This window comes from Ciona intestinalis, unplaced genomic scaffold (genome assembly GCF_000224145.3).
Source record: "Ciona intestinalis unplaced genomic scaffold, KH HT000150.2, whole genome shotgun sequence".
Lineage (NCBI taxonomy): Eukaryota > Metazoa > Chordata > Ascidiacea > Phlebobranchia > Cionidae > Ciona > Ciona intestinalis.
Window position 1 is genome coordinate 195,962 of NW_004190472.2, and position 15,695 is coordinate 211,656.

Consider the following 15,695-nt stretch of genomic DNA (forward strand, 5'->3'; position numbering starts at 1 on the left):
AGAGTAGAACGCGCAACTGCTCAAAACTGTGATATATTCTTTTTTCTATTCACGTGACCGCCAACTCCGTCCCCATTTCCCTTCGTCTCCATTGTAAAAGATAGGCGCATAGTATTTTTGGACGGTTTTAGCTGTTTATTTTAAAAACTACACCAACTATTCAAGTTTGTTAGGCTAGTTCAGTTATTTGGTACGTTAACGCTTACAGTTTACCACTTGTTTAGGAAATTTAATTATTTAAAAAAAATAATTAAAAATTTCAAACAAACGTTTTTTTAGAAATATATATATATTAGAAAATAGTTTTTTTACACAATAACTTTAAATTAAGTCAAAAAACGAAGAAAAACTACACAAAACGTCATCGACTCCATTGACTACAATAGTAAACGGGAACGACCCGCGAAAGAGAGACAGTGTATCGTGCTCTCTCCTTTGCCGACATTGGAGATGCGCCTTCTATTCTTTTTTATTTCTGTGGTGTCAAATTACACGATCGCCCAATGTCTCCATATCTTTATATTGAAATAATAAACTGCTGCAACCAGGGGGGCTGTTTTGTTATCATGACAGGCCCCATTTCCGCTAACACGCACCTAGACAGAAAGTGCTAATACACGCGTTGCATTCAATATTACATTCTTTCACTAGGAATTGCAACATTTTTTTATTCAATTGTTACGTTACTTGTCCTATTACAACATAACTATTAACTATGAAGTTTCATAATATAACAACTTTGAGGAATGTGCCCACTGCCCAACCAAACACAAGATCGAAACATCGTGTATGAGCATCACATTTTTTACGCTCTGCGCCGGCGTGGAAATAAAGGGAGACGCGTGCGGTAGCATAGATTCCACACCTAACAAACGAAGCAATCGTTGTGAATTTATTCTCGTGAAAAATGACGTAATAAACTCCGGTTCTCGTGCGGCGGCATCAAACGATGTTTTTTGGCTTCTGTCCAAGCTCGACCGGGACGATACTTTGTAATATCATATTACAATCTCTGTTGGTTCCAATTTACTGATAGTGTCGCTCCTCGCTATTATATTTGCATCAATTAAAATTCACATAATCGCGATTTACCTGGATTTAAACTAATCATCAGAAACAAAAAATACAAAAACTACTGATCGTATGGAAGCGAACAAAACACGATTGTTTTATAACAATCTCGTTTGTAATGTAACAATCGTAATGGTTTATCAAAGTTATTCTGACGTAAATAATCGTTACATTATCCACGATGAACATGCGTAAAACTTTCTTACACCAATGTTTCATTCATTAAAAAGACGTTTCTCATTTAGTATAAACAATGTAATATTGTTCCTAATTTACCGCATAAAGTAGAATAGATGCAAGATCAATATCTAAAGCGTTTATATCGCGGCAGAGATAACGTTGACTGGACGTAAATATCTGTATGACAGTCCCTTTTTGAACGCGCTGGTTGCCACACTGGCTGCATCAGTTATAAATAATTTTTAATTAAATACTTTTTTATATAAATTTTAAAATTCGCATAACTGGAAATGACGAAACCAGACGTCTTTTTAACCGCAAACCACGTGCCCTGTATTATTTTGATTAGCGACGCTTTTCCACTGAATAGGAACGCATTCTCGTAAGCCTTTCTCCTTAATGACGTCATAGATGCTCGGGTTCGGGCTCGTGCCGAGCTTTTCGTTGAAGCTCGGCGCTCGGCGAACCCGAGCTTTTTCAACTTCAGCACATCCCTAATATTTAGAAATATGTTTCTTTTTATAATTTTAGCAATAAGTTCCTTTACTTTTGAAGAATGATTTTTGGTTTTTGAACTTTAGTTTTAATTAATTTAGTTTCTAAACTTTAAAAATGAAGACAAAGGTGTCATATGATATACACATATTTCCTCATCATTTATATATATGTTTCAATTATTATAATATATATATATGTTTGTATTAAAAATCTGTGTTTTATGTGCTAAGTTTCTCAAGCATTTTGATATTTAAATTATAAGTCCAATTCCAAAATACGGTCATTGTTTTTATTTTATTAATATTAGAACTGATTTAAAGCGATTTTGTGTTTTTTTCAGTTTTATATTTTAGTCTTTTTTCGATATCGTCTATGACGTAACACATAGTCTATCCACGTCACAAGACATTAATAACGCAGATGTTAACCTTTAACAACAAAGTACTTCGCGACATATTGTAGATTAAGTTTAAATTATATACAAGGGGTCACCGGTCGTCTCGTCGCATTAGTGTATCACGTTCATAGCTATTACGGCTACGCTAGTGCTCCCTTGGGTATATGTATTGGCTGTCTATCAGTTATCATGTAACTTTTTATCCTCGCATGGCGCGGCAGTCGTTATGACACGGGTGTTTAGTTTCATACACTTCGTGCCCACTTTCAAGTTACCGCGTATGTAACTTATTTATCCTCACATGGTGGGGTAAAGACAGCCGTTATAACACAGGTGTTCTGTTTCATACACATCGTGCCCGCTTACGAGTTACTATGTATGTAACTTATTTTTCCTCGCATGGCAGGGCAACAACAGTCATTATAACACAGATGTTCTGTTTCATACACATCGTGCCCGCTTACGAGTTACTATGTATGTAACTTGCTATATCCACACCTGGCAGGACAACGATGGTCGGTATAGCACAGGTGTTCTGTTTCATACACCTCGTGCCCCATATAATCAGTGAAAACAAGTTCTAGTTCGTTTAAATGTTATAACTTTCGCCCAAGTCCCCTTGGGTAAAAGTATTGGCTGGCTATCCAAGTGTAGTCGTTCCCCATCAACCACCATTTGCCCAACACTCTTACTGTCACTAAACTGTGGTTAATTCCCCACACAGGAGAGAGAGGTCACATTATTGAGAAAACGCACAACTCAAAGACGGGCGATAAAGAAGAGTGTCAAGAGTTCATCAATTTAGAAGAAGGTAACATTTCATATTTTTAAACTTTTTAGTTTTTTTATGATTTCCCGAAAAAATATTCAAGTATTACAAATTTCTTATTTTTAAATACGTTTTCTAGCATATTGTTAAGTAGTGTATAAACATTTTTTACAACACATAACAACAGCCACGCTTTTATCTGAGGCTTTTATTCAAATAGTTTTTACCTGCAGCGTGTGTATAACGACTGGCGTTTTGTTGCTAATTTTTCTCTTTGTTGTTGTATTAGTTAACCCGATATTCGCTACTGTGTCCGAAGGGATAAATATAAATTGTCCAATGTTATTTTAAGCATTGTTTAATCAAAGCACTTCAGCAGTATACCACGCATTTTAACCTTGTGGGTGATTGTTTTTTTGTTTTTTTTTAAGTTTTTTTGTTTAATAATTAATTAAAAAAAATATTTTTGACAATGTTTTGATTAAAACCCCCCCCCCCTTATTTTTTTTCTGGCTGCGCCACTGCTTGTGGGTGATTGTTTTTTGTTTCTTTTTAACCAGACGAAGCCGAGGAATTCGACCAAGATTGGCAGCAACGTTCTCGTTCTTCTGCACCACATTATCGGAGTCATTTATCAATTGGACGACACCAACCTTATAATTCCCACCATAGACCTGCAGCTATTGAATACCACCAACCACAGGAGCATACACCACGTTCACATCGTACACCACGTCATAGAGATGACGTTTGATTGACAGCTGTGATTTTGGACGCTGAGCAATTCATAATATAGTGGGGTGGGGGAAGATGGGACACCTTTAGCACATAATATCTAAATATCCTGATAGTGTTTTAAACAATTAACAACGGTCTATAGGAGTTGTGACTATACGATTTTATAATTCTTTAAATGTTCTTGGTTTACTACCAAATTGGACAATAAAATAAAATGTGTCCCGTCTTCCCCCACCCTACTATACGCTACAGTACACCCACGATCAGGGGCGTATTTAGGGAACCAAGAGGGTTCTGGAACCCCCATTTTTTGGACAAAACTAAGGCATAAAATAGCCGTGCTTTATTGCGACAGATATCTGGTTTACATGCGTTAAGAAATGGTTTAAAAATATATTGTAGGGTGGGGGAAGATGGGACAGTTTTAGCACATAATATCTAAATATCCTGATCGTGTTTTGAACAATTACTAACGGTCAATGGGAGTGGTGGGCATATAGATTTATAGTTTCTTGAATGTTTTTTGTTTACTACCAAACTGGGTGAGAAAATAAAGGTAAAAGGTGTCCCGTCTCCCCCCACCCTACTGTATTATATACTATTATCTTGTTAATTCCTGCATACTCCCCCTGTGTTGTGGCTTATGTTAAGTTTACCCTGTTATGGAGTATAAAGCACCCGCTTAAGTGGCCGTTACTGTTAAGACTAAGATTGTGCAATGTATCTTCGTTCGACTTGAACTTTCGCGCATGTTTATATATTGTCCTGTTCATTTCTGTGCGGTGTCATATATTACATGTATTTTATTGAACAATACCACGCAAACCATAATGAAGTATAGTAAACATACAACGCAAATCAAAGGCTAAACAACAGTTTTATTAATAGTGTTTTTTGTTACTTTTCATCGAACGCAATAAACTGCGCGATTTGGGTGTTTTTGTTGCAAATTCTACTAGATATAGAAGGGGTAAGATGGCTTATGTTTTTATTCTTTTATTGGCTCATTTGGTGGTAAAAAAATGTTTGGAAAAAGATATAGTAGGGTGGGGGAAGATGGGACACTTTTAACTCTGTTTTCTCGTCCCATTTAGCAGTTAACAATGAACAATCAAACATTTATAAATCCACATCCTCACGACTTCCATAGACCGTTGTTAATTGTTTAAAATACGATCAGGATATATGGATATTATGTGCTAAAGATGTCCTATCTTTCCCCACCCTACTATATAACCATATCCTCACGACTCTAAAATAGCGGGAAGGTTACGTTTAATCTTGTTACTATTTGTCGCCAATAAGTTTTATTTTAAAATTTTATATACGCCTGTTTGGTTCGGTCGGAAAATGAAACTAAAAACTTAAACATCCGCATGAAAAATGTACTTTGTTAAATTAAATAGCGTTAATTACAAACAGCACGAATAAAACATATAGCGCGAAACGTTAACTTTTTCAAATGAACCAAAAAATGTTGTGATTTCAACCAGTCTCTGTATACAATTCATCATTAAACTGTATCTGACACTTTATAGTTATCCTTAAGACTAAGAAACATATGGCAACTGGTTTACAATTACGTCAAAGTCAGCCGAGTCGCTTTGGTTTCACCCATGCTTGAACTCCTATAAATAAACTGTGGACCTTTTCTCCCAATCCGAAAACATCGTTTCAAATGGTTAAGCACGCGGTTATAAATAGATCGTAACTTGCTTACGGTTGATTATCCGAAGTTCTTCCTCCCACGTAAAGGTTACACAAGGGAACAGGGGATAATGTTAAACTAAGAGTCATAAACTCGTAACCGAAGAAGGAAAGGTTTACAAATTAATTTATACCAACAGGAAACGGCCTCTTGAAATAAGGGGTTCGCTCTAGAACTTCGTATGTCCGCGCCACTTGGCTGAGATACAAGCATAAACATTACTGTTTCCCGAACGTTAAAACCGGGGTAAAAACTTCCAAATTAGGGTGAACACTTAACAATAAGATGTGACGTTCATGTTTATTGTTGTGGCTGCGGTTTCCTTTCGATAGCTATAAATTTAAAGCAACTGAAAACGTTTAATCATTTGGTACAGTTTTGCCCCTAACTAATACTTGGTCAGTTTTTGCTTGTGTAGTTTACTATGGCTGGTGCAAAGGCCCTTAGGAATAGACTGAACGACGAGTTCCTGACGTGTCAGATATGTTTATCCACGTATACAGAGCCAGTGTTGTTAGACTGCCAGCATTCATTTTGCCGATCATGTGTGGGCCAATGCCTCCCAGCAGTTTCTGGCACCCTGCATTGCCCAGTATGTAGACAGGCGACTTCTCTGCCTAAAAAGTTCGGGGTCGCCACGCTGAAAAGTAACTTTTTTCTACAGGTATGTGATATAGTGGGGTAAGATGGGACACCTTTTTATTCTTTTTCTCGTCCCGTCTGTTAATAAACAACAACATTCAAAGAATTATAAAACCGTAACTTCATGACTCCCATAGAATGTTGTTAATTGTTTAAAACATGGACAATCTTACCCCAACCTACTATATATTACAGAGTCTTATCGACGCTGTTAAAGAAAGAAGGTCCTCTGTGTCCTCTGTCGTCACGATGGGTGAAAACGAAGTAAACGGAAACGTAAACGGTGTATCTACTGTGAGGTAATTATAAGAACTTTATTCTGTTACTTCTGCTACCAGGAATAATGTAAATAATGTTTTAGCAGCTTATATTTGCTATTAAACGTGGTGTATTTCCGACGTTTCATCTGTCATATAAAGTTAGGAGTTCATTAAAATTTTGTTAAATGATCTCTAGCGGCTCATCGCGGGTATGAAAAGTAGTGTCCAAGAAAAAATTACATTCCGACAAAGAGAAGCGAGAAAAACTTTCAAACGACTTTTCGTAATACACACGCATTAAGATAGAATAATTCTAATGGAAATAAGCTAAAATGCCTATATACGGTTAGAGATATCTCTAGTAGGCCGTGATAGAAGTAACTAGAGATATCTCTAGTAGGCCGTGCTTCCATACAGTGACTATCTGGGTCAAAAATGTCATGTTTAGTCAATTTGTCTTCTTCTTCTAATTAGAAAAGTCCACGATTGCGACAACTGCGAAGGGGAAAATGGAAAAGCAGTTTCAAGGTGTCTTGACTGCACGGATTATTTGTGTCGAGATTGTCAACTCTGTCACTGCCAAACCAAGTTCACGAGAAAACATAAGGTAGATGGTTGTTTTTGTCCCTATTGGTGCTTGTCTGTAAACAGTTATATATGTAGTTGGTTAGGGGAAGATGGGAGACTTTTAGCACGTAATATTCAATTATCCTAATCTTTTATAAACAAAAACAAAAAAACAATTAACAACGGTATATGGGAGTCGTGAGGATACGATTTTATAATTCTTTGAATTTTCTTTGTTTACTACCAAATGAGACGAGAAAACTGAAAGCGTAGATTTTCGTTGTATAATATTTACAACAGCAGCATCTATTAATCACTCATTACCCCTATAACCTCTACATAATCACCCGAACAAAGTTTTTATTGTTTAATCAATTCATCAGGTTGTCAGCCTCAAGGATTTACGGTCCGGGAAATATAGTCTTGAAATACAAACTCGTGCGAAAGTTTTTTGTCCGAATCACCCAGACGAGGTAGGACAACAAGTGTGCGGTACAGTGGCTTAGAAGCTTTCATTGTAACCAAAGGGGACTGGGTTCGATTCTCGACCCCGAACCTGATGCTAGTTCCTAATGCTTCCTGGCTGTTAGGGTAACGCGCCAAACTGACATCAATTAATGCAACACCCCAGAAGAGAACAGGGCGATAACAAAAATAGTGGAGTTAAAATAATATTATGTAAACAAACCTAAAATATCTGTGTTTACATTAACTATATTCTTAAAAAATGGCGAATATGCAGCTAATATATTGATTAAAAAAGTGGCCTATAATTAATTTTTACTAACAGATCTGTCGAGAAATTTGCGAGACTTGTTTCGTTCCAGCTTGCCACGAATGCCTTCATAATGTCCATAGCGATCATCAGAAAAAAGATCTAAAAGGTAGCTTATAGTCATGTAATGGACTACTCAATAGGCCTACACGGCACATGTACACCTAAACTGCCCGGAAAAAAAGAGGCCCATTGACGCGAACAATGCCCATTATAATCCATTGTTTCATTAAGTTCCGGCAGTTTAGGTGTATTTCTGGGCCGTGTATTGGTAGGCCACGATTATTTATATCATCGGTAACTTTGGAATAATATAGGTTTGGGTATAAGATTTACTTCATGTTTTTATTCTCTTTTCTTTTCCCATTTGGTTATAACCACAGAATGTGTACAGATTTATAAAAACATAGCGTCACGTTGAAAATAGGATCGGGCATCATGGGATATTGATGATAACGGTATCCCATCTTACCCCACAGTACTCTATATATAATAGGCCTATAGCATTGAAATAAATTTTAATAAGGATAAACTTAGACTTAAACTTTGCTCTTTCCGCAAGACCACTTCACCCGTATATAAAGTATAAGAAATTGTTAACTTTAAAAACTAAACATAATCCAACGTGCACGTAGAAGCTGTAGCGAAACAGAAAGAAAGAACAGAGCAATTGCTTCAGCGGTCAACAGAATCGCAACAAAATTTGATGAAAAGCATTGAAGAAACAAAGAAACAAAAGAACAGCGTTAGCAGATCCAGCAAGATGTCTGTTAACACAGTGCAACGACGCACGAAGATGATTGTGGACGCAGCGAAAATGCACGAAGAAAAGATAGTGAAAGTGAGTTTGCTTTTGATTGAAATTAATGTCAATATAGAGGCCACACAGGATGTTGAATTGGGCCATTTTTGACTTCGTGTGAAATATAGTACAAGCCTTGTAACTGGCGGCTATATAACGCGACCGTGGGACCATATATAGTGTCGCATATACGGTATAAAGTAAATTTATTCATTCCGACCATAATCCAAGTTATTCTTTCATTAAGGGTATAAAAGAGATGAACAAAAAGAGAAAGGCTTCTCTCGTTCGAATAGAAGAAGAAGGCAATCTGTGCAGTGAACGTTTGCAATCGGTCAGTGAAAACCTGAAGCAGTCCGCAGATGTGGTGTTGGTGTCTGGAACACCTGCAGATATATTGGGTCTAAAAGAGTTGTCAGATAAAGTGGAACATGCACTTGAAGAATATGTTTGCCTCAGAAGGGCATCTAGTTGTATCGAAGGTGAGAACTTAATTGTACATAGCCTACTACTCTAAGAGTAATGTAACCTCGAATGGCGGGACAATGAAAGTCGTTATAACACGGATGTTCTGTTTCATACGCCTCGTACCCGCTTACGAGTTACCACGTATATAACTTTGTGTGTGTTATTTTCGTTTATAATGTATTACTAACAATATAGACAACCCATAAGTGCTGACTTGTGCCGTTAAATGTCTTGCCCAAGGACACATGCGCGCACAACCGTAGCTGCGTGGAGCCGCAAACCTGTATCATATATCTAGGGGCAAGCGCTCTAAGCAGCAACCAAGTACTGTGCCACGGCACATCGAACAAAACTTGCTCGCAGAGATAAATAAATTCATGTTGTGTTTTTTTTCAGCGACCTGGAAATTGTCGTCGTCATGCGAGAGCGATGACGTGACAATATTGGAAAAAATGAGCCCTTTCTTTAACGAACTCATCGGGATACTTCAATATGGGGGTACTTTATGTAAAGACTAGATAGTTCATAGTTGTTATTATAGCTGCCATGGCTAAGAGAATAGCGTGCCTACTTCTATGGCTTCGAGGCTCGACCTGCTACCATTTGGGTGTATGTGTGCTTCGGTAAAAGGCATTTTATTGCAATTGACCTAAACCAGTTATCCTTGTCTATAACAAAAGTTACGCAACTTGTAAGCAGGCACGAGGTGCATAAACAGAACACCCGTGTTATAACGACTGTCGTTTTCCAGCCATGCGAGGATAAACAAGTTAAATATGCGGTAACTCTCCTATTTGGGCACGAGGTGAATGAAACAGAACTCCCGTGTTATTTTATAACGACTATCATTGCCCCGCCATGTAAGGATAAATACGTTGTAGGCAATAAGTAATAACCACTGACCCTCTCGCATAAAAATAAATTGGTTGCAACCATTTGGACAAATAGAAGACATCGCTGATTCCTCTTCGCACGAAGATCAAGCTGGAGCATCAAGTGTCGCAACATCCAAGCAAAGTTTATCATCGGAACCATCAACCTCCTCTTCAAATGATCAACCAACACCAATATCAGATGACACCGGTAAAGGATTTCGTCCGCTAAGTATCGATGGTAGTAATAATACTTTCACAAGTGATGAAGACGACCTTCCACCAAAACCTCTTTATTATAAGTTAAATCCAGTTCAACGGAGGAAACGTTTCGGTAAGCTGCGTGTATTAGCTGGCTGTAATGTTACTTTTTATCCTCGTGTCACGAGAAAACGACAGTCATAATATTAATAACGCAGGCGTTAATGTTTCGCGCACCTCGTGCTAAAATGTTTTGCAGTTAAACTAAGCGCGTAAAAGGTTTCATTGTCAATTTCTACATAGTTTAATCAGTTTAAGAACATATAGTTACAACGGCAGTGGCGTGTTTTGTTGTAGGTCTATATACAAGTGATCTTTTCGCAATTTTTGTAAATATGTAAACGATGACGATTGCTGCCAGAAAAATACCTTTCAGATTTATATATGCCTTTTAGCAATGGCATGTATATGTACATGTGTTATGTGTTAATAATGTTGTTTCTGCTTTTTTAGCGTTAAAACGTCCAAAACCTTATGTCTATATTACAACAGGCAACAACACAGACCAACCTTCACTTGAATCTCCAAGCCTTAACCTGATGAGGAAGTTCCCGCCAATTGAAGCACAAAGTTCCGATGCTAAAGCTGCCACCACAAGCCAGGATAAAAAGTCCAAGTTTTCTTTAAATTCTTCCAAAACGAGCGGCCAGTGTTGTTCCTACAGTAGGTCTGACGCATCCGGCACAAAACATAAAGTAAACAAGTGGAGGAGTAAAAGTGCCGATCGTGGTGAGAAATATGTTCCATTTTTTACACTTTTGTTTATAGAAAGAATAGGAGGGTGGGGAAGACGGGACACCTTTGGCACATAATACCTAAATATCTTGATCGTGTTTTAAACATTTAACAACATTCTATGGGAGTCGTGAGGATACGGTTTTATAATTCTTTGAAAGTTTTTTGTTTACTACGAAATGGGACGAGAAAAGAAAAAATGTGTCCCATCTTACCTCCACCCTACTACACGTTTTTTTTCATAATGACGTTTTTTTATCATATAACCAATATAATTATATTGCAGTTCTGGAAAACGATTCTGGGCTTGCCAAAGCGAAAGTTAAGCCAACAGTGAGCACACCTGTCAATCATGTCCAAACAACTGGCAGGGGAAGAACAAGACGACGTAGCCTTCCTGGATGCGCGAATCCATCTCTCACATTACGTGCAATTCAGTCGCCAACTGGAAGCGCTGACTCCTTACTTTCGCTAACTACTTCGCCTGTCAAATCGTTAGCAGAAAACCCAGCGTTATTAGGCTTGTATGAAACACCAGACCCAACTTCGGACGCTGCTGTTGCGTGCTTAGCTAACAGCATAGCATCGGCACCTCCGCTTGAAACTTTGAACGAATCATCACAGAATTCAGTCAACCATGATGTACAAGCTGTCCCACCAACCGATAGAATCCTCATTCGTTCGTTCACAGTGTCTGGAAAACTTACGATATTTCGTTCAGCTCCGAAGTTGTCAGTTACACCATCTGGACAAATTGTTGCAACTGATTACAAAGTAAGAAGTCAAATAACCAGATACCAGCTTATAGATATAATTCCTTACAAAATTTAAACCTATTTGGATATAGTTGTTTGTAATAAAATATAATAGGGTGGGGGAAAATGGGACACATTTTCTTTCTATTTTCTTGTCTCATTTGGTAGTAAACAAAGAACGTTTAAAGAATTATAAAACCGTATCCTTACTCCTATAGACCGTTGTTTATTTTTTAAAACACGATCAGGATATTTAGACATTATGTGCTAAAGGTGTTCCATAATTCCCCACATTACTATAGCATAGCGTAACGTAAATAATATTTATTTTCTCGAATACGATAGTGAAGATTAATATAGTAGGGTGGGGGAAGATGGGACACCTTATCATTCCATTTTCTCGTCTTATTTGGTAGTAAACAAAAAACATTCAAAGAATTATTAAACCGTATGGTCACGGCTCCCATAGACCGTTGTTTATTGTTTAAAACACGATCAGGATATTTAGATATTATGTGCTAAAAGTGTCCCATAATCCCCCACATTACTATAACATAGCGTAACGTAAATAATATTTATTTTCTTGAATACGATAGTGAAGATTAATATAAAAAGTAACAAATTAAAGGGAAATAGTAGGGCGCAGGAGATGGGACACCTTTAGCACATAATAACCAAATATCCTGGTCGTGTTTTAAACAAATATCAACGGTCTATATGGTAGTTGTAAAGATACGATTTTATAACCATTTGAATTTTCTTTGTTTACTACTAATTTGAACGAGAAAATTGAATGAACATGTGTTCCATCTTCCCCTGCTCCACTATGCATATACTGCAGTATTTCGTAATTAACCATTTTAATTTTTTTATTAGGCACAAAAGCTTTTCGTGTTTTGTAAAAATGGGTCTTTCGTGAACTCGATAAAAATTAAATCAAGTGGTTCAAAATCCCTACACCCAATTAGTGCGACATCGACGAAAAAGAACAAGTTTTTGGTCGCATGCGGTGACGCTGTTTATAAATTCAGTCAAGGTGGAAAAATGACAAAGTACGTTGAATTGGTATCTGTAACATTCAAGACTTAACTAACTACAAACAAATAGTTAAGTAACGTAACTAGTACGGCACTGAAGGTATATGAAACAGAACACTCGTGTTATAACGAATGCCGTTGCCAGAATGCCACGCGAGGATAAGCAAGTTACCTACATACGTGGTAAATTTGTAAGCGGGCACGAGGTATATGAAACAGAACACCTATGTTATAACGACTGTCGTTGCATCGCCATGCGAGGATAAATAAGTTACATGCGTGGTATATCAAAATTACATACAGAATATCAAAATGACATACATGTGTTAACTCATATTTAATCGGCATGGGGTGTATATAAAACATTACATTTGTGTGTTATAACGATTGTCGTTGCCCCGCAACGCGAGAATAAATAAGTTACCTATACGCGGCAATTTGTAAGCGAGCCAAACGATGAAGTTTATGAAACAGAACACTCGTGTTATAACCACCTCGCCACGCGGGTACACCACATGCAGATAAACAAGTTATAGTAGGGTGGGGGAAGATGGGACACATTCAGCACATATTTTCCAAATATCCTGATCATGTTTTAAACAATTAACAACGGTCTATGGGAGTCGTGGGGATAAAGTTTTATTATTCCTTTAATGATTTTTGTGTACTACCAAATTGGACAAAAAATAGATTGAAAAGGTGTCCCATCTTCCCCCCCACCCTACTATATATCCATTCATTCATTCATTAATCATATTTTCTTTCAGGAAATTTGGCAATGGTTACTTTTCTAAATGCTGTGGAATTGTGACGGACCAGAGAAACGGGAAAATTATCGTCACTGATATTGAAAAGAGGTAACGAACGGTTTTCAACTTATTATATAGACCCAAATTTGTGATGTAAATTCTTAGCACAAAAGTGTTTTCGTAGTTTCCATCTTTTCATTTATCTTGACTGAAATAGAAAAGAAGCGCGAACAAGTATATTTATCCGTATAAACGTGATGTTATGCTGCGAATTTCATTTTACCTTTACTTCTCCTGTTTTCGATTTTGTACACCAGCACTTCGGGATGAATTCTTTTATTTGTTCATTTAAAATTGCATTCTTGGTTTAATTCATTTATTAATTTCTTTCCACAGTTTCAACCAAGCATTTATTTATTCGTTCATTAATTTATTTCATTAAATTTAGATGTGTTTCAATTCACGCCGCGGACGGAGGTCTCGAACGAATATTCAGAGGCGGTGCTTCAGCAGCCGAGCTTGTCCATTCTAGAAGTGTAATGGGGGCAGCCGGAATAAGCAGCGATCACGACTTGAGGCTGCAGACGCCTTACTTTACGTGTGTGGATCCGAGAAATGGGAATATTATTGTGTCCGATTGGGCTAGCAATGACGTTAAGGTAACCGGTTTAGAAATTCTCGTAGAAAATTTCTGGTAGATTGATTTTCGTAGCAACGAATTTCGACGTAAATTTTTGGATAGTGTCTTGGGGAATAGCACGTAAAACGATAATGAAATAATTAATACCTGATTTCGTAGTAAAATTTAGTCTACTAAATTAATTTGACATGTCTATCCGCTTATATTTGCTCGGCGCCTTCGCGCAGCAGTAGTTGGGCGCTCATATCATAACGGAAGGATGCGGTCTGTTTGTTGCTTTGGGCAAGATATTTTACAGACATTGATTCAAACCAAAGAGATTAAAACCATTCAATGGTTTTAATCTCTTTGATTCAAACCACTGACACCTGGGTTTCGGGGTAATGAGCCAATCGGAGTCCAAATATCTATGTAATACCAAGTATTAGAACCTCAGCCGTAAATACTAAAATAGAATATGTATATACTTACGTTAAAAAGCATTTTAAAAATATTTACCAACTTTTCCAATATAACAGATTTTTGACCAAGATGGCGGATTTCTGGCTTGTATATTTTCTTGTTCTAAAGCCCAGCAGTCGGCTCCCTTCTCTCCTGGCCCAGTGGACACATTCTGCAACCCAGCTGGCGTATGTTGCGATGGGCAGGGGAACATATTTGTGGCTGATCATGGGCGACACCGTGTGGTCATGTTCGACAACAACTGGCAATTTGAAAAGTAAGTTTTTCAACCTTGATTTTTCGAATAGTAAATAAAAAATCCAATTATTTTAGAAATGCCTATATAATCGTCAATTTTATTTCTGTACTAGAGTAGACTGACAAATCAACGCACAAAACGACGTTGTTTTCCCCCAAAAGCCCAAATACTTTAGCATGCTAGGATTAATTTTATGCATTTCTTTCAATTTTAAGCAATAGACGAACTAATGATAAGTTTTAATATGTTTTAACTTTTACAGATTCGTTGCAACTAGTTTGGACGGAATACAAAATCCCTGGTCTGTTGTTGTTAGCGAAAATCGGCAGTTATTTCTGTCAGAATACTGGAGTAGGACAATCAAACTTTTTGCGTATTAAACATATTCTGAATAAAATCACTTGCTTACTGTCGCTATTTATATTTTGTCGTATTTTTGGGCTAGTAAATAAAATGCACTAATTACATTTTGTATTTCAATATTTTCCTTTGTTTTTTTAATAAAATTAACGTTTTACGTACCAGAATGGCCGAAAAATACTATTTTACATTATAGCGAAAGTAAAAAGTATATATTTTTTGTTTGAAACTGTTTTTTTAATGTGTCACAAATTTATTACGTGCCCCATTGGCCCTTTTGGTTATTACGTCACAATGCCGCAATAATTCGCCAGGCATTTTGCATATTATTGTAATTTGCATTTAAACAGCGAAAATAACCGTTTTCTTACAGCAGTACATTTGTTTGTAGAAGCAAACTACAGGTAAAAGTCGGATATGTGAATTGATTCTTAAAAAAATCGAGTAAGGTCGTTTTTGCGATGTTATTCTCGCAACTATGAAAACTGTTATTTTTTATTTTTTGGCATAGTTCATTTTAACCTAACTAGGAAATTTAAATCGAGTAAATCACTTGGTAGTTTTTAGACTTTTGAGTCAACGCATGTCCGTATTTTCTGTAAGATAATTTTTCCATTTGACTTTTTTAACTTTGAATACTTTTTTCTATACATTTGATCAAAAGCGCCGGTTTAATTAAAAAAAAACAACATCCGTAACAGAATCGCTCCA

General features: G+C 36.9%; 2 protein-coding genes across 3 annotated transcripts in view; both read left to right on the forward strand.

Annotated features, from left to right (window-relative positions):
* Positions 1-4,590, forward strand: part of LOC100175391 (myeloid leukemia factor 2) — a 10,918-nt gene extending 6,328 nt beyond the window's left edge. Inside the window, exons 8-9 of the mRNA XM_026839074.1 lie at positions 2,871-2,957; positions 3,476-4,590. Coding sequence (XP_026694875.1) covers positions 2,871-2,957; positions 3,476-3,669 — 281 coding nt within the window. The 3' untranslated portion in view covers positions 3,670-4,590. The remainder of the gene's footprint in view (positions 1-2,870; positions 2,958-3,475) is intronic.
* Positions 4,591-5,623: 1,033 nt separating this feature from the next.
* On the forward strand, positions 5,624-15,091 carry LOC100177710. 2 transcript variants are annotated; one of them, XM_002119546.4, is made up of 16 exons: positions 5,624-6,025; positions 6,199-6,302; positions 6,738-6,870; positions 7,214-7,303; positions 7,621-7,714; positions 8,241-8,446; positions 8,655-8,889; positions 9,272-9,373; positions 9,824-10,081; positions 10,501-10,737; positions 11,030-11,517; positions 12,375-12,550; positions 13,303-13,392; positions 13,733-13,943; positions 14,443-14,642; positions 14,887-15,091. In XM_002119546.4, exons 1-16 carry the CDS (start codon positions 5,786-5,788, stop codon positions 15,002-15,004), a joined length of 2,982 nt encoding a protein of 993 aa, XP_002119582.3. In that variant the 5' UTR covers positions 5,624-5,785; the 3' UTR covers positions 15,005-15,091. The 2 variants fall into 2 exon arrangements, with proteins under 2 accessions (XP_002119582.3, XP_026694872.1); XM_026839071.1 differs by having other exon boundaries at positions 5,625-6,025; positions 10,498-10,737.
* The last annotated feature ends 604 nt before the right edge of the window (positions 15,092-15,695 follow it).